This window comes from Crocodylus siamensis, chromosome 1 (genome assembly GCF_052110815.1).
Source record: "Crocodylus siamensis isolate JL-2025a chromosome 1, ASM5211081v1, whole genome shotgun sequence".
Lineage (NCBI taxonomy): Eukaryota > Metazoa > Chordata > Crocodylia > Crocodylidae > Crocodylus > Crocodylus siamensis.
Window position 1 is genome coordinate 417,661,361 of NC_143395.1, and position 19,327 is coordinate 417,680,687.

Genomic DNA, 19,327 nt, shown 5'->3' on the forward strand with positions numbered 1-19,327 from the left:
CGCCCTCCGCAGTGGACTTATGTGATGTCTGATTCACCATGTTGTGAATGAGATCAGACTCCCGAGGTACGTAAGGATAAAAGCAGGGTAGTGTTTTTCAGTGACCGTAATATAGTCCAGCAAGCTGTTCAGACATAAGGCTTTAGCGTGACATTAACAGGATGTACCCATGCTCCTGTCCTTCTCCAGTGCTTCTCTGACTCCTAAGACAGACAAAACCTCCACTGGAGCCCTGGCCTGTTAGACCTGTTCAAGCAGTGCAGAGTGATACACTGCTGCCATTGATACTGCACTGATCCTAAGGATAATCTTTGGCGATCTTATTACACCTTTCAGGGCATTTTAGCCACAGCTGAGCAAACCTCACAACCCCCCTTCTGAGGGGATTGACAACACACAAGAGTTAAATAACTTGCCTATGGTAGCACGGGGCAGAATTGGGAATAGACCCCAGGAGGCATGGCCTCTGAGCACTTAGACAGGTTGTCTCAGGACATGTGGTCTGTAATCGCTCCCCCATTGCTAGGACCTCTTTTCCTCCCCCCCATGGGTCTCCACTCCAGCAGATAAAAAACAGGCACCACTTTCACCTGGGCTGCTCGGTGCATGAGAGTGAGAGGAACCGAGTCTTGAAAACTGCTTGGAAAAGAAGGTGGCTCCAGCCCTGATCCCAAGGAAGCTAATAGCAGAAGACAAAACTTAGCGAAGCCATGACCAGGCATGGGGATGCAATAAGTTATGCAGAGGAAGGACAGAGGAGGAATCACTCAGGCTCGGGTCTGGAAATTTAGCAGCTGGGGAGCTGCAATTAATGCTGCCACCACTTCCCTTTGATGAGGCCAGTATACAACCCTGGACTTGCCAGCTCCAATCAAGAGTTTGGAGCAAACCATCCCCTGAAGACATGTCACCTGTAGCAAGCCCAGAGCTGTGCCCTGGTCCCGGCTGGGCTGAGTGAGGCAATCAGGGCAGCCAGTCCCCTGAAGCCACAGGCAAATAAAGGCCAGGCCCAGCCCACAGTCTCCTCGTCCAGGCAAAGGTGAATATTCCTGCTCCTGCCCTTTCTGGCTCTGACTCCCAACTCCAGGGAGACCCTCGGCGTCCCGATTCCAGTTTCCTGCTCCTGATTCTGGTTTGACCTTCAGCTTTTGGCTTCTGGCCCTAGTTAACCCTCAGCTTGGCTCATCTCCAGCTTCATTGTCCTGACTTTGGCTATGGCTCCAAGTCCAGTTCTGACACCAGCCTCTCCAGAGCCCAGCACCTGGGCTACACCTGCACGTCGGGTAGCTAACCTAGGCTAGGCCATTCCTGTCCCCCGCCTCCACATTTCTGGACCTCTGGGGAGACCCTCCTGTGTTGCACAGACCAAGACTTTTTTCCTTTACCTAAGAAAATGGTAAAAGCTACATCACCTAAATTTCTAAGACTAGGCTAAGCGCAGAGGGATGGGACATAAGGAGCAAACTTTCCCTGGGGGACCATAATCAGTTATGAGGCTTAGCAGGTCTTCTCCATCTCTGATTTCTATGACTCAAGCCCAAAAGCTTTCAGAAAAGACCAGAATCCTACAAAGAGACACCAAATTCCCGTTGTCAGGTACAAAGTTAGGATCTAACTGGGCCAACACATGCTTCTGCTGCTGCAGTCATGTGACTCCTCTTGCTCTCAGTGAGTGCATCTACACATGCACGTTACTGCACAGTAGACTCATTTACTGCACAGTAAAGCATCGCCATATACATGTGCACCGCAGTTAGGGTGCACTAAATTACTTTACTCTGTAATACACTCTATATATTATCCTACAATATTATCCTTAATATTGTCCTTAATATTGTAGGATAATCCCGTCAGACACAGGTACTATCCAACAGCAGAGTAAATTACTGTGCTTAAACACACATGTGCAAGGCGACATCATGATTAGTTTACTCTGGGTCAAATTGCCCCAGAATTTATTCAGTCACATTAATTTCATACGTAGATGCACCCAGTATATACATAAGTATTTGTAAGATGAAGGCCTTAGAACAAAGCAATTGAAAGAAACCAAAAGAGAAGCCTGTTCCTGGGAACAGACATTGCATTTGTCCTGGGACAAGCTGTGCCTGTGTTTGTCCAAGAACAGAAATGTCCCGGGATCAGCACGTACACCTATTGCCCTTCCAGTCAGCGTTTAGCAAGTGGCTGAATGCACAGCCACTTTTCTGCCATTGATTCCATGATGTAATTCCTGGACAGCTGTTCAGGCTCACTTTGTGATGTCCCAGGACGAATTGGTAGCCATTCCTATTGCATGAATCTTTTTAGAATTTGTCCCAGGATAACGGACATGGACATCTGAATAACTACCATTTATCCTGAGATAAAATGGTTTCTCCCAGGACACATGTAACATCTGTTTATAGCCTGTAGTAAAAGAGAAAGAAACACCAGGAGGAGCAGGTAGTGCTGATGAGCCTGATCTCTGTCCCATCTCATACCTGAGCATACTTTGCAGCACTTCCCTTCTACTTTCTCCGGATATTCACAGGGATATTCCTTGGGACATGTGATCTTCTGGCAGTCCTGGACCCCATCTTTGCATGTGCACAGGATGCATGGCAGGGTGCCGTACAATCGGAAGACAGGGTGCCACACCTCTCCATGGGAGTAGGTCTTCCCGTTGTAAATGCAAGCTGGAGAGAAGGAGACAAGGGGGTTCCTAGTAGCGCCAGCGATAGTAGTAATGGCAGGGATGTGAATTACTAAGGTGCTTCTTAGGCTGACGGGACACAACATATCTCTCAAGCTATAAAAAGGGGGTACCATCTACCGACACCGCAGTCCAGCCCCTCTGGGTACAAAGGAGCCATAGAAACATGACACTGTCCCGTTGGACAGAATGTGAGAATGAAAATTGCCCAAAATGAAACAACAAGGGGGATTTAAACAGCAGAATAATGGAAACCAGAAGTGGAGAGGACCTCAAGAAACCGCCTAGATCAGTGGTGCTCAGTTTTGGCCCCTCAGGCCAGCAGACTGAATCAGGACCTGAATGCATCCTGTGCACCAGGATCAGGTCCTGAGGCCCTGTGCCACCTCTGTCTATTCCCTGCACCACCCCTGGAAGCTAGGTTTGCACCCCAGGGCCCCAGGCCACCTCTGCTGAGCTGCGATTGGGCCTTGGGGACCCATGCCACTCCTGCCTGGCTGGGATCAGGCTCTGAATGACCTGCACTGCCCCTGAATGCCAGGGTCAGGTGCAGGGTTACAGGAGCCCCACGGGGATAGATGGCATGGTATCTGGAGCTGGAGTAGGCCCACAGGCTGGGGGTTGAGCACCCCAATCTAGTTCCTCTGCACAGGGCCATGGGACTGACAGTCCTGCTTCTGCAGGAAGTGCCACGGTGTCTTTAATGAGCATGAGTAGTCAGGACCAGGGGGATCAGTGACATATATTGGGCCACAGGTTTCAGCCGCTGTAGACCCTCATGTGTCTTTGGAGGCCTCCTTCCTCCTTTCTGGGGACAAACCCACAAGGTGGCACTTGCAGGGAGGAAGGGTAAGGACCGTCCAGTTAGCTAAGTTTTCCCAGATGGTCCCATTAGGCTGCAGCGATAATTCCCCTCCACCTCCTGGGATCCTCAGTGAAGGAAGCAAATCCCCATGCAGGGATAATGCCACCCCTCAGCCTGCATTATAAGGGGAGACTCCTGAGAACAACTGCTAAAGTCCTGCCTCTGGCTGCGTTCACCCTCCAGGATTCGTGAAGGGACCCCAAACTGCTCCCTCTCTCACCAGCATCCCAGCAGCCCAGAAGAAGGCCGTGGAGTCTAGCCCAGCCCACCACATCCCTTTAGCCTGGAAGGCAGCAGATCCACACATGCAAGGGACACATGGATTAGGGTATCAGGATGGCTTCCAGTACCCAGCTGGCCCAGCAGTGATAGCTCATGCGAGTCACCCTCCCCATCCCGGCACTGGCATCCAGCCTCCCACAAGCCCACGTTACCATCTCCTGCACTGATGCAACGACCTAGCACTCCCAGCCCCCTCTGGGCACCCTTTTTCCAGGGAATATCTCAAAACCCGCCCACCCCTTCCCAAAGGAATTACCTTTCTTATGCTTTTCTTTCAAGACGATTTGGACTGTGGTGCCACCTGCCCCTTTTGGCTTGAAGCCCCGGGGGATGAACTCCAGCGAGGAACTCATGATAGGGGATGGAGTCGCCCCCCGGTGACCCGACCTCCGGCTGGCCATTTCCCCAGAGCACTGCTCTTGGGAATGTCTCTGTGAATGGAGGGAGACAAGGATATTCCTCAGACCCTGGCAGTCGGGCTGCCCTGTCTCTAACACTTCACTAGAAGTGCTAAGGCAAAGTCATGCTGCCCTAGCACACCGTGGGGAACATGTTCAAGGCTTCAAGAAGTCACAAGGCCTACTTGGTTAACCACAGGTCTGGAAGGAATCAAGAGAACTGGGTCCTTTTCCAAGCTCTGCCAGCAAAGCCACGCCACCTCCCTACCAAGCCAGGGACCACACTGAGACAACAGCACTGCCCACTTGCTCCCACTCTGAGCGACCCAACACCAGTCAATCAGATTATGTGTGGATGCCCCATTGCTGCTCTCCTGCTCCCTGAATGTGTCTACATGTGCAATTAATGCTATTTGGCTTTATTGCGCACTAAATTTACTACCTGCATTTACTGCTACTATGCAGTTTAAATTTCTGTGCAGTAGACTAATTTACTATGCAGTAAATCCCTGCCCATGTAGATGGTGATGCTTTGCTGTGCAGTAGATTAGTCTTGTAGTTAGCACAAAGGATCCTCTTGTAGTTATTTTTGTAGTTTTATAAGTTACGGAGGTGTGATGCTGGCAATGCATCTGCTGAGCTATGAAAAGAGCAAGGGCAAGACATTGTAAGTGACTTCATCCCACAAACCTGGCATGAGCCCTCCAACTCTAAATGCAGCCATGAATCAAGCTAAAGAAGCAAGGAGTTCACTTTTTCCTCCCTAATATTGTGAAGACTGAGACTAGGCCATACCACAGTAACAAATCTCCCTCTAGCCCTGCCCACGCTCTGGCTGCCACGCTGGAGCTATGTGCAGAGGAATGAACTCCTTTCACGTGAGGAAAAAAAGGGAAGCCAGCCTCCTGAGTGACAGCGCTTGCTACCCAGGCATGGGAAATAGGTTGTGTTTGCATTGGCTTCCTTTCCGAAATGTCCCATTGTGGCTCAGTCCAGTGCAGCTCTTCCAATGGCAGGAGACAGGAGGAAGCACTCTTATGGTTAGGGCTGTGGGTAGCCTTTAACGCATGAACTGCCATTGCTCAAGGTACCTAATAGTCAGCAGAGGAGTTCAGAGGTCAAAGCACAAATATGAGTGCTGGGAAACAAGGGTTTTACTGCTGGGGACCAACAATGCATCTCTTTATCCTGGCCCCGTTGGCCTGAACAGAGGGTAGGGCAAAGCAGAAGCTGGTCGGAGATCCCAGTGCTGCTCTGCATTCAAAGAGGGCTTCCAAGTATTTCTGAAAGGAGAAACCCATTGTACGTCAGGATTTTCTCCTGCTGGTTGGTCACCACCATAATACCTGAGTCTCTTCAACGTACAATTCATAGCAATAATGAAGTTGCAAATGAGCAGCTGGAGACTCTGAGGTCCACTCCATGAAGTCCATTAGGAACTTAATTATCGCTATGAATTGTATGTTGAAGAGACTCCAGCTGGAGTCTGCTGAGCTATGAAACAACCAAGTCTGCTTGGGGTTGGTTTTTTTGGTCAAGGTTGGGTTTTTATTCATTTCTTTATTATTTTTGGTTTGACTGATTTTTTGATCAAAGAGTGACTGATAGGGCATGCATAGCAAAGTCATGGTTTTCCATGGATTGGTCAGCAGAATCGGGTTAAAAGCTATGAGTGGAGTTTTAAAATGCAAACATCACGTACAACACCTCTGTTTAATTGCAGGGGCTCCTCTTCGGTGGATTTCTCATAGGAACCATCTGCAAAAAAAACCCAAAGGTTATGATTAGGGGCATAGCAGGTCAGAGTGGGAATGTCTCTTGACCAGCCTGCGGCTTCTGCTGCAGGATCTGCTCAAAGGAGAACCATGCAAAGCAGGCAGCGGGGTCAGGGTCTGACTCCACAAGTCTGGCACGGCGCTTGCAACTTTAGCATAGCCATAAATAAAGCAAAAGGAGCAAAGAACTCATGTTTTCCTCCACTGCACTGTGCGTGCACAGGCAAGCCAATAGGGAAACGGTTTCACAGGCAAGCGTGACTAAAAGGGACCTCATGATGCCATATCAAGTCCAGCCCCCTGCTCAAGGCAGGATCACCCATGACTAAACCATCCCAGCCAAGCGTCTGTCCAACCTGCCCTTGAAACTTTTTAAGGATGGAGATTGCACAGCTTCTCTGAGCAGCCTGTTCCAGGGCTTGACCACCCTCCGAGTTGGAAAGCTCTTCCTAAGCTCCAACCTAAATTTCCTCTGCTGAGCTTGGGGTCATTGCTCCTCATCCTATCCCCTCCAGCTACAGGGTGTAGTCTATCTTCATCCTCTTTATAATCACCCTTCAGGTGTCTGAAGATGGTGATCAAATTTCCCCCTCAATCTCTTCTCCAGACTATGTAGCCCTTGCCTTCCCTCATAAATCATGCTTCTAATCACTTTTCATAGATTTCATAGACATTAGGGCTGGAAGGGACCTCGGGAGATCATCGAGTCCAGCCCCCCACCCCAGGGGCAGGAAGTCAGCTGGGGTCATAGGATCCCAGCAAGATAAGCATCCAATTTACTCCTGAAGGTGTTCAATGTAGGTGCTTGAACCACCTCCGCTGGCAGACTGTTCCAGACCTTGGGGGCTCGGACAGTAAAGAAATTCTTCCTTATGTCCAGCCTGAAACGGTCTTGCAGGAGTTTGTGACCATTCGACCTCGACATCCCTTGGGGCGCTCTGGTGAACAAACGTTCCCCCAGATCCTGGTGGTCACCCCTGATAAACTTATAGGTGGCCATCAGATCACCCCTGAGCCCGCGCTTTTCCAGGCTGAAGAGTCCCATGGCTCTCAGCCTGTCATCATACTGTCTGTTTTCCTGACCTCTGATCATGCGCGTGGCTCTCCTCTGGACTCTCTCAAGCTTCTCCACATCCTTTTTGAATTGTGGAGCCCAAAACTGGACGCAGTACTCCAGCTGCGGCCTCACCAAGGCCAAGTACAAGGGGAGAATGACGACCCGGGATTTGCTCGAGAAGCATCTATGGATGCACGCCAGCGTTTTGGTCGCTTTACTAGCCGCAGCATCGCATTGCAGGCTCATGTTCATCTTGTGGTCAATGATGACCCCCAAGTCTCTTTCTTCTGTAGTGCTAGCCAGCGTAGCACTGCCGAGCCTAGAAGGATGCTGCAAGTTTTCCTCCCAAGATGGAGAACCTTGCATTTTTCGGTGTTAAACACCATCAGGTTCTCGTCTGCCCATTTGCTGAGCTTGTCCAGGTCAGCCTGGATCACCCACCTATCTTCTGGCGTGGATGCTTTGCCCCAAAGTTTGGTGTCATCGGCTGGAAAGTTTTGTTGTTCTCCGCTGGACCCTGGCTGCCATGCTGGAGATTATTCTGGGAAGAATGGGCTCCTTCCAAATGACAGTCAGAGGAAACACCTTTAAGTGATTAACGTGGGGGGGCGGCAATTATTTTGGGTGGAGGGCCGCTTACTGAGTTTTGGCAAGGCATCGGGGGCTGCATTTTAGGGGCCCCACAGGCCAGATAAAATGGCCTGGCAGGCTACATCTGGCCCGCAGGCCGCATTTTGCCCACCCCTGGTTAAAGGCTTGTCTTTAATGCAGTGGGGACGGGTCCCAGTGCAACCCCTGACATGCTCAAAAGCTGAAATGTCACAAATCAGTGCATGCTGGGTGCTAAACCACTTTGCTCATCCAACCTTTCTCTGAGTCTCAGAATGAGAACTTGGCCCTATGAAAATTTGGTTGCTAAAGTGTGGGCATGGGAATCCTTCACTGATAAATCAGCACGTGCTTAAGTCAAGATTGGCAGTGGCAGAGGAGACTTCATCATGGAGGTCTTTAAAAGCTCTTTTTGTCTTTTGCGTGAGTATTTTACAACTCCAAGAAAACACTGCTACTAGCATGTCCTGGAGGCTTGGATTTTGAAGACGCAGCCGTCTTCTTTTCAACAGCAGTACAGGCTGCCAAGCATGGCAAGGGGATAGTGGTATTGTGTGTTTAGCATCCTGGCTGGCTTCCTCAGGGTTTGGTGACTTCTGGCAATGCTAGACACATGTATGCAACTTGTGGGGAGGAACACAGGAAGATGGACTGCAGGACAAAGGTGTCCAGGAGGGCTGGGAGTTTCTAAAGGGCACAGTATTGGAAACCCAAAAAGAAATTGTCCAAACATGATGGAAGCACAAGAGGAATGGGAAGAAACCAATGTGGCTGCACAAGGAGCTTCAAGGGTGCCTCAAATGCAAAAGGAAAGCATAGAGGCAATGGAAAAATAGGCAGGTCACCAAGGAAGCGTACCAGGAAATAGCAAGACCCTGCAGGGACAAAATCAGGAAGGTGAAGGTAAAAATTGAGCTGCCCAAGGCAGGGGAGGTTAAGGGCAATAAGAACTCTTATCATAGAAATTAAGGGCTGGAAGGGACCTCGAAAGATCATTGAGTCCAGACCCCATCTTCTTATGAGAAGATGCCAAGAAGGCAGAGATACTCAACAACTACTTTGCCTCAGTCTTCACAACAAAATTAAGGTGAAACCAGACACCTAATAAGGATTATTTGGATGAGGAAGGAGACAAGCTGAGGGATGAGGTAGCAAAAGAGACAGTCAGCGAGCTTCTGATGGGTCTGAATGAATTTGAATCAGCAGGGCTGGATGAACTTCATCCCACGGTACTGAAAGACCCGGCAGAGATCTTCGAGCCCTTGGCAATGATATGCATGACGCTGTGGTAAATGGGCCAGGTACCAGAGGACTGGAAAAAGGCCAACATAGTGCCCCACTTTAAAAAAGGCAAAAAGGAGGACCTGGAGACCTACAGCCCTGTTAGCCTCAACTCAATACCTGGGAGGTTACTGGAGCACATTACAAGGGAATCCATTTGCCAGCATCTGGCTAAGGAAAGGTTGATCACAAGCACCCAGCATGGATTTACTAAGAACAAATTGTGCCAAACAAATCTGATCTCCTCCTTCAACCAAGTAACTACTGTGGATATAGAATATCTGGACTTTATCGAGGCTTTTGGCAAGGTCCCACATGACCTTCTCATAAACAAATTGGAGAAATATGGGCTAGACAAAACTCCTATAAAGTGGAGAGACAGCTGGCTCAATAGCCACAAACAAAAAGTAGTTACAAATGGGTCCATGTCAGAATAGCAGGAGGTTTTGAGCGGAGTCCCACAGGGGTCTGTCCTGGGCCTAATGCTGTTCACCGTGATTATTAATGACTTGGATGCCGGCATAGAAAGCTTCTTCAGCAAGTTTGCAAATGATACATAACTAAGAAGTTTTGTGAGCACATTGGAGAATAGGAACCCACTTCAGAAGGATCTTGACAGACTGGAAAGTTGGGCTGGAGCTAACGGGGTGAAGTTCAGTGTGGACAAATGCAAAGTGCTGTTCCTGGGGAAGAAGAATCAAAAATACAAACACAAAATGTGAGACACTTGGCTGGATGGTAGCACTACAAGGAAGGATCTAGGAGTTACGATAGATCACAGACTCAGCATGAATTTGCAGTGTGATATACTGCAAATCAGTGGTTTTCAACCTGTGGCCGACAGACCCCTGGGGGTCCACAAACTATGTCTAAGGGGTCTGCAAAAGATGACTACGATCAATCAAAAGCACGTGAATTCCCACGCTTACAATTCAAAGAGGTCCACACCTCCATTCGAAATTTTTTAGGGGTCCACAAATGAAAAATAGTTGAAAGCCACTACCATAAATGCACCAAAGGCAAGTATGGTTTTGGGCTTCTTCAACAGAAGCATTAGGTGCAAGACACAGGAGGTGATAATACCTCTCTACTCAGCACTGGCGAGGCCTCCCCTGGAGCGCTGCGTGCAGTCCTGGACTCCACATGGACATGGAGAAGTTAAAGAGGGTTCAGAGGTGGGTGATAAAAATGATAATAGGCTTCCAAGGCACGTCACAGGAGAGGCTGAAGGAAATTGCCACGTTCAGCTTGTGGATAAGACACTTAAGAGGGCACAAGACAGCAGTCTTCAAATACTTGACGGGCTGCCATAAAGAAGAGGGAAAGCACCTTTTCTCTCTTGCTGCAGAGATGAGGACATGGACCAAGCTGCAGCAAAGTACGACCAGATAGGATCTCAGCAAAAACGTCTTCACTGTGGGAGCAGGGAGGCAGTGGGATAGATGCCCACGGAAGATGTGGACTGTCCATCACTGGAGGTGTTCAACAGGTTGGACAGGCACTGGTCAGGGAGGATCTAGGTGTAGCCATGCCTATGTTCTCCTATGGAGATGTCCTAGGCTTCTGGGCTTTGCTGGTTGCTGCATGGGGCCAGGAAGGAGTTTTAAGCTGCTATGAGTTTTTTCCCCCTTCCTCAGCAGCTTTGGATGATGGTTGCAGCCCAAGCTGGGGATTTTGACTGGGCTGTACCAGTGCTCCTGCTGGGACTTTAGCCTGGAGGTTTCTGGCTAGACTGTCTTGGCCCTGCACTCAGGGTCAGACCAACACCACATTTGGGGTCAGGAAGGAATTTTGCCCTGTGCTAAGATTGGTGCAGACTAGGGGGGGGTTGCCTTCCTCTGTAGCAAGGGACGCGGCCCTTCCTGTGTTCTCTCAAGTGTACATTAACACCCTTTGCAGCAGCAGGGTGTTGGCTGCTATTGTGCCCCTGCCCAACCCTTGCCAGGTTCAGGTATGATGTCATGTTGTGTTAGGGCTGACTGCGTAGTTTTACTAATAGGTTAGACAATGGAGTTGTATAGGATGGTTTGGACAGGGGTGATGCTGCCTCAAGCAGGGAGTTGGACTAGATGTGACCTCTGGACGTCCCTTCCAGCCCCACTGCTCTATGATGGGCTGCAAGGACAAGTCTGGAGAAGGCATGGGATAGAAGATGCAGCTGCTCTGCAAATAGGTCTTTTAGTAAGAAGCTAGTTTACTTTTAGAAACATAGGGCCAGAACCTATCCCACCTTGACTGACCCAGATGTAAAAGTAGACTTATCAGACACCTAAGTTTGATTCCATTCCACCTTGCTGAAATCCTTGAAAAACAGCTGACACAAAAGGCAGGTGGGTCCTCTTCCCCCTGATCACTGCTTTTTGGGACCAGAGTCTTATAAAGAAGATGATGCTGTGTAAGAAAAATAGGTGCATTCATGTTTTTTCAGAGATTTCAGTGGGCTGGCATAGGATCGCATGTAGGCGCCTGAGTTCACGTGGACGCCTAAAGGGTATGATAAGATCTGAGCAATGGAGGCCTCTCAAGCTATTGGAGTGCATGTTATTGTCAGTGTAGGAGCAGTAAAACCAGGAGCTTAATCTGCAGCAGTTCCCATGTCTTCCATGGCACAGTTTCAGATTTTCCCTGGTTCAGGGCTGTTAGGGGCTAACTTGCAACCCACAGGTTCTCAGGCAGCTCCCACTCCCCACCATTGCAGTGGTGGCTGGGGTCTCCAGCTCCCTCTTCCTCCTCTGGCTTCTGCCCCTTCTTCTGGGGACAGAGCAGGGCAGCGGGAGGGAGGGAGGGAGGGAGGGATCTGGGCTGCCTTGGCTGCCAGGCACCATGAGCCGCAGTGCATGTGGTGGGGAGGGGGCTGCTCACAAAGCATGCAGCCCCCATCTGCACCCCATACTGCATGTGACCTCTGGCTGCCCAGAAAATGAACAGCCCCGTGGCCTAGTGTAAGAGAGCAAAAATTGTGTCCTTACCTGCACATCATTGTATCATACGGCCAAGTGTCAGGGCATGTGCGCATATTCTTGGGACCTGCCTTACTTTAAGTGGCATGATCATAGACCGGGCCTCACCAGTGCACGTGTTCACTGGTGCCGGGAGCCACACCACTCATTTTTTCCCCAATCTAACCTCCCCGGATATATGTACAGATCAGCACGTCGATCGACCTAACCCTCATTAGGATGCTCTAGGTGTAATGTCTACATGTGCCCTAAGGCTATAGTGAGACAGGCTGGTATAGTGCCAGGCCTAAACCTCACCTAACAACATTGGATTTGATTTTCCTACCACTTCCCCTGTTGTACATCAAGATGAATAACCACAAAGCTGATAGAGTCACACTTCTTCTGTAAGCGAGAGGAAAATCAAGCCTGTGTTGCATAAAATGCTAGAGGCTCTTAATTATATCAGAGTGGGTTTTTCTCCTGAGTCTGCCCATGACAGCCAGGCACTGTCATCGCCAGGGATCCTGGTTTTATCTGATAAAGAAAAAAATCCCATTTTTCAGATATTTCCCATGATTAAAATGAACCGCCACTAATATATAAATATATATGTATATAGTGGTATTTCCTTCTAATCACAAAAAAATGTGAATTTTGAGTTACTTTTTTATATTGGATATTTTTAGCAGAGAAAACCAGGATTCCTGGTCATCACCTTAACGCAAGCTCCAGGCCTACAGGTGCAACGCTGCCTCTCTTGTCGTGTCAGGGGACCACGAGATAAATCACGGCTGAGGACTGCACGCCTGATGCAGCTCCCATCAGTGATGTGCTATAATGTCAAAAAAATAATGCAGGCCACAGCTGCTATCGTGCTTACACCACCCACAAATACGCCAGGGAGCTGGTGTGAGACACGAGAGCAGAACTGAGCCTGGGAGGCCTTTACACTTCGCTCTTTTCAGTGACAGGGAGGCAGAGCTGTGTGCGATTTCCAGCACAGTCATATTTAACAAGCTTGAAATTCTTGCTGCTGGCGAACCGAGAGGGCTGTGATTCCCATTTGCTGCCCTCCTCTCAGGCCTTGCTTTACTGCAGTAACACGTTCCCATATTACCTTTGCAGACTTGGCAGCAGGAGTCTGGCACGGAGAGGGGAGAGGAGCACAGCAGCTCAGGGCACGTCACCAAGCCGCAGTAAATCTGGCCTTCCTAGCAAGCACAAAAAGAGAGAAAGCCTTTTTTGTCGCTGTTCTCCAATAGCCAGGGGCTGAACTGTAGCACTGTAACTTTGCAGCAGACTTTCTTCGCTTGATTTCTTATTGAGATGCCACAACAAGACCCCCAGTTTACTGTAGCAAGGATGGCAGCTCTTGCATAATTTGCAGCACTGATCAGCCTGTCTCAACGCCGCCCATCACAGATCCCGAAGCAGCCTTCCCCTCTTGATCAAGGCTAACTGCTAAGTATAAAGCTCGTCTGATGGGCCAGGTCCTTATTGGCTGTAAATCAAATGCACCCTCTTGACTTCAGGAGAGCTAGTCTGCTTGACAGGGGTTAAAGAGGAGGCTCAGCATCCCCTGCTGTTCATTAGGATGAGAAACAGTGGCCAGACTGTGCAGATCAGAATCAAGCAATGCCGTCCGTGCTGTGCATCGCTTGCTCAGACAGGCAGGGGTAAGGCCGTAAGCGGTCCGAGGGGAACTGTGCTGATATTCTCTGATCCACGTACAGCACCTAGCGCAACCATCACATCAATGCTAACCGCCATCACCATCATGGCTATCACGAGGTTTCACCCTAAACCTTTTCAGCGGGCTTCTAGCACAGGTTGGTTGAGAGGCGTGTTCAGGTTGTGGGTCTGTGAGCTCTGCTTTACAGACTACGGAGGGAAGAAATTATTTTGATTAATCGTGTGATCAGAGGAAATTAAGTTCTGACTAGCAAAACCATGCCAGGATCCTGCTAAGGACCAGCATGGCTCACGCTCCAGCTCCATTTGCTGCAAAGGTAGAGCTATGAATGTGAGCCTGGAGCTGGCTCCAGATTTCGTGACTCTGCCCTCTACCAAGTCAATCCTAATCCCCCAGAACCAAGCCCCTCCAGCAGTTCAGTTCATAATTTGGAGCCAGAGATGCATTTTGTGGTTTCGGCACACCCCTCTTGATTACCGGTTGGAAAAAGGCCTGGAAAATGCCAGAGTTGTGCAAATTAAATCTGAAAAATAATAGATGTCGTTCTACCGTGGTGGTGAACATGGTAGAAGCCAACACAGCTTCACTGCAGCTGATGGATTTGCATGTGCTTGCCCCAGGACAGGCTTTGGCCCATTAAGTAAAACTACTTCCAGAAGAAAAGTTATGCGCTGCAGCCCATGTCTCATCCAGAGCTCGGACATCAGTGCTGAATGGGACCTTCTCCCCCTTGCAAGCACCAGGGTTATTTTTCATTACATCTGTAATGTCTCCTTCAAGGGTAGCCTGGAGAGATGACCTCTGAATATCTCTAGTTAAGGGAAGTCCACAAGATATTTCAGCGACCTCCGCTTACGGCAGACCAGACTAAGCAAGAGCGCGTTTGCGATCCTTTTATTTTCTTCTTAGCATCCGAGACATCATTCCACTGAATAAACAGAGAACCGGAGACCAGGGAAAGCAAATCCATGGAGGTCAGTGGCTCTCCATCTTGTTAGACTCAAGACATCCCTTTGGAAACTGCCAGCTCTCAGCTTCCACTTATTTTATGACTATGGAAAAATACTACAGCAAATCTCCTGTTGCAAAGATCTCAAAAAGATCCAAGAGGGCAGAATGCTTTTGAGACTATGTATTCCTGTTTGAAATCTCTGGGTTTATCTTGTGAATTCGTACCAGGGCAAAAATTGGCCAGCACCCCACAGCACCCTTGACAGGATTTGGCCGCACCCTATGTGACAATCACTGGCATCGTCAAACGAGGATAAGAAGGAAACAGACCTTGCGACAAAATGGTGCTTCATGGAGCCAGTCTGTGTCGAGAGCCCCACAGTGACTGCTGCTCCAGCTCCAGGCATGTAAATCCAGACTTATCGCCACTGCCTTCAATGCATGGAGAGTGGAATTTGGTTCCTGTTTCTTTTAGGTCACAGCTGAGACTGTCAGGTTACCGCTAAGAGCGGTGGATGTAAATGCCTCCAGTGGACGAGAAGCAAATGTCATAAATAACAGAGCCGACGCCAAAGGCCGTGGGCTCGCTGCAGTTTTCAAAGAGGATAGTCAGCCCAGCTGTTCGTGCAGCTGTTTCGGCAGCTGGCAGCATCAGACACGAGCAATCAAAAACCAACTGGTGCACATCTTCATTGCAATCCTTATATTTTCCTCTTAGTAGCCAAGACATAGTCCGGCCGAATAAACAGGGAACCAGAGGGGAAGGAAAGCAATCTGACACATCTAATGAGAGTGGATGACGCGGGTCCTTGACCGGCCATGTCTCATAAAGCAGATGAACTTAAGCCAAACACTGGAGATGCCCAAGTATGGACAGAAGTATCCTTCCCATTGTGGAAATATTTCATACACAAAAACCTGCAAATCCATATGTCCACCCATATGCAGTCCCTGGGTCTGGTTCTACCCCACCATTATAGATGTCATTAGCAGTATGCTTGTGTTATATGGGTATAGTTGGGAGGACTGGTGCTTATGCCTATCTAATGTTTCTCTCTCGGCTGCCCCACGCTCCTGTCTATCTCTGAGTCTGGCTCTGCATGTCAGATTCGGCCATCCTTCCTCATGGTGAGGACATTACAGCATAAGGCACCTTACAAAGAACCACGGTTCTGGCCCACCTGATGCAAATATAATTGATGGTGTATGGTAGAGCATCGGGTCCTGACGTGGCTTTCAGATGATGTTTGGAGTGACTTTGTAAGAGGTGATGAAAGTGGTTGACACAGCCAGACTGAAGCATCTGTTCTTTACCTAAAGGGAACAACGGAGGCAATCCCAGTGCCAACACCAACACCACTTGGCATGCCAGGGCCACCTCTTGCAACGAAAGTAGTTTGCTTTCCATGGCTCGCTGGCTCCTTGGCTTCTCTCCTGAGGTTTTCAACAAGGGAGGTACTGTCCACTGCGATGAGGACACTTGACCATTAGGAATTGGTCAGAGACCAAAACCTCGTTCCACATGGACCTTCCAAGAGTCTGCAGGTACTAATGACAGCTGGACACTTTGCTGTGAGACTTGAGCTGAAACAGCCGTGCAGAGCTGACTAGCTCCAGATCCCATCCCCCTGACCTTAGCTGTCTGCTCTCCCTCAGTATCTTCATACAATACCTGCAATGAAGCAATCTCTGTACAAAACTTGTGTTTTTATGGCCCTGGGACATGCAGAGCATTGGAAAGTTACCATATGGCTTCCAAGCTCAGAGTGGTCATTGCTCTTAGTTTTATGCTCTCCTCTTTCCCATTACTCCTGGAGTAGAAGAGGACACTCAATCTATCCTCAGACACTCAGGCCTGGAGTCATCCTGCATCAGACATCCATCTTTGGCCCACACAATGGATAAGCTGTGTTCCTGCCAGCATAGTAAAGAGTTTGAAAAGTAAACAGGAGTTGGGACATGTTTTCAACAGGCTGTTAATGCGATCCAATTGTGCAGGCAGGGTAAAATGCAGATGCAGAAGGCTGACAGATCTAAGCCAGGCCTATGCCTGAGCCTGCTGCTGGATCCGCAGGCTTTCTGAGAAGACAGACATTTATTAAATGCCCACTGGCGGTGCTGGCAAACAAGGGAGACAAGAGATGCCCCTGCTAGTGATCTGCTTAGGCCTTGGAGACGATAGAAAGACTGCACACAGTACCTCCGTCTACTTCTGATCACAGCTGTGAATGCTATCTAATGACAGAGGATCCTGCAACCCAGGAGTGCCACAGGCCATATAATGGCCAACAGAGGTGGGCTGCCAGGCCTGTGGCACTTCTCAGTGTGTCAGCAGGCCAGCACCCCACCCACCCTTTGCCTGCCACTGAATTTCTGGTTTCGTGTCGCTATTCAGCAGACAGATCAGGAGCACGTGGATGAGCAATGGCAGCCCCGTGTGTTGTACATCCACCCAGCACCTGTGGCAAGAAGCTCTGTGAGCTGGATACAGAAGTGGGTTGTCCAGCCCATGAGAAGCCCCCCGGTCCAGATGTGACCCGTCAACTCATTTGAATTTGATCTCCGTGGTATGCACCTACAATCTCGGGGCTGCTGACTGAGGAATAATGTAGGAGCTTCCTACAAAATACAGGAACTGCAAGGGACCGCCTGGTTCATCAAGTCCTGTCCCCTGCTGTTGCAGGCGCCATGTCACATTAATGACCTTTTACAGAAGCGAGGCATCAGCTGCTGTGGTCCCCCTGCTTTACCTGTGGCAGGTTAGGGTATGATGTCTTGTGTGGTGCCAGGGTTGAGGGTAGTTTTATGAAGAGGGTAGGTTGTGGATTCGTATAGGATGGTTTGGGTAGGGATGATTCTGCCTCAGGCGCGGGTTGGTCTAGATGACCTCTGGAGCTCCCTTCCAGCCCTACTTCTCTCTGATTCTGTCCATGATTTTGTGCTGTGAATGCACACGAGGCCCTTTTGCCATGGGACTGCTGTATGAGACATCCTGGGAAGCAAGGCAGCCATGGATGTCTAAGTGTACAGGGGCAGCACTGCAACATGGTGATGGGGCTGGCCTCCCGTCTTGGATCTAGAAGTGAAGGGGGCCAGGTGTTGTCATGCAGACAGTAGTGCTGCTTCATAAGAAACCCCAGACAATCAGCGCCCAGGTCCATGCAGCCCAGAATCCCATCTTCGTGGGTCCCATCCACAGCAAGGTGTCTGCGAGAAGCTCCAGTAGAGGTTTGTAGCATCCCTCTGTCAGGGACGGCGGGTCTTCCCTTTGAATGTGTAACATGAGTTTGGACCAAGCACTGGAAAGGTCTACACTGGAAATGGAGATCGGAAGCCAGCCACAGGTACTGCTCAGATGAAACTGCCCCGACTGCTGGGCAAGGAGCTGATTCTCCCCTCCGTTATTCAGGTTTCCCTCCAATATAAATCCATTAACTGCAGTGAAATTACTGCCTGTTTACACGCATGCAAGAGCAGAATCCTAGCCAGAGGGACAGACCCGTTATGCACACATGGAGCAGCTCCATGTCCTATGGGCTAATACCATGGAAGGCAAAAGGACTCCTTTGTGGAGAGAGGCACTGCTCCATACAGGGAAAGCTGCTGCAATCGTGCCCCTGGCAGGACCACAACCTCAAGAGCTGTAATGCTCCTATGCTGATGGCCATGGGTAGCTGAGCTCCTCAGATGACCTGCAGCATTGTGATACTGCGTTCATAGGGTCAGGGGGAGATGACACAGGCTTGAATGGCCATATCCTCCCTACACCGGCCCTCCACGCTGGACTCAGACCCCCTTGGGTTCAAAAATAGCTTACAGAGCAGCTGCACTGGACACACTGATGGGGCTGCCGAGAAGGGAAGAGCTCACTGGTGGTAAACATGTCCCCTTGTTGGTAGGTCGTCCCGTTGTATTGGCAAGACTTCACAGGCGCCCGGAGGCCAGACGGCGTGTGCGGCTCTGCAGGGGGAGAGGGCGGACAGAAACAAGACTGCTGAGCTCCACGGCTTCCCCGGCCCAGCCCGCAGGAGGTGAAACGCTGATGCTAAACAGATTCCCGGCGCTGACACGGCTCTGAATAATGGGAAGCCGGGACCACCTTCCAGGGGAAACATAAACAGAGCGTGTATTTATCAGATCCCTAAAACTGGATCCAGGCTCGCCTGCACCATCAATAGCTGGAATGAAACCCATAAGCACAGCTCAACCCACCTCTCTGAGCATAATTTATCTTGAAATGAGAGCTGCATCGCGAAGGACACAGCCGTAGCCAGACTGTTCCAGGAGAGGACACGTAGATCAGGCAGACCCATTTCCGTCTTTTTTCCCCCCAGGTCCCAGTGCCTGCTGCCTTCCACTAGCACCAACACCCCAGCTTGGAGCAAGCCAGGGAATAGGTGGGCATTGATCCTGCCCCACCAGTTCATCATTCACCGTCTGCTCTGGAGCCCAGCCCAGCAGAGCAGGAAGGCAGGCTACTCACCCTCCAGACACCCACCTTGTGTAAGTCACAGCCTAGCCCTTTAAGGGGGAGTTTGCTGCCTCCAGGGCTCCATGCATCCCATTTTTCTTATGTCTCAGCCTGTCCAAGAGCTAAAGGATCATGCTGAAAGGAAAACCTGCTCCTGGGCCAACAGAAAGAGAGAGCCCGGGCCAGAACGGCACTTACCGGCGCAGCGTGGGCAGCACTGCTGGGGCTCGGTGACGGGATTGATGCAATACACGGCCGGGCACTGGATCTGGTAGCAGCTCACGCTTATGCTCTGTTGGCACGGAGAG

The 19,327-nt window shown here is 49.9% G+C and overlaps 1 protein-coding gene across 2 annotated transcripts in view; it reads right to left on the minus strand.

Moving 5' to 3' along the window:
- CHRDL2 (chordin like 2) overlaps window positions 1-19,327 on the minus strand; it is a 61,914-nt gene that overhangs the window by 21,396 nt on the left and 21,191 nt on the right. For both annotated transcript variants that reach the window (XM_090030821.1, XM_090030822.1), the window contains exons 3-8: window positions 19,218-19,311; window positions 18,366-18,508; window positions 13,022-13,115; window positions 5,943-5,998; window positions 4,099-4,273; window positions 2,484-2,678 (exon numbers count right to left, since the gene is read on the minus strand). In XM_090030821.1, coding sequence (XP_089886947.1) covers window positions 2,484-2,678; window positions 4,099-4,273; window positions 5,943-5,998; window positions 13,022-13,115; window positions 18,366-18,508; window positions 19,218-19,311 — 757 coding nt within the window. The remainder of the gene's footprint in view (window positions 1-2,483; window positions 2,679-4,098; window positions 4,274-5,942; window positions 5,999-13,021; window positions 13,116-18,365; window positions 18,509-19,217; window positions 19,312-19,327) is intronic.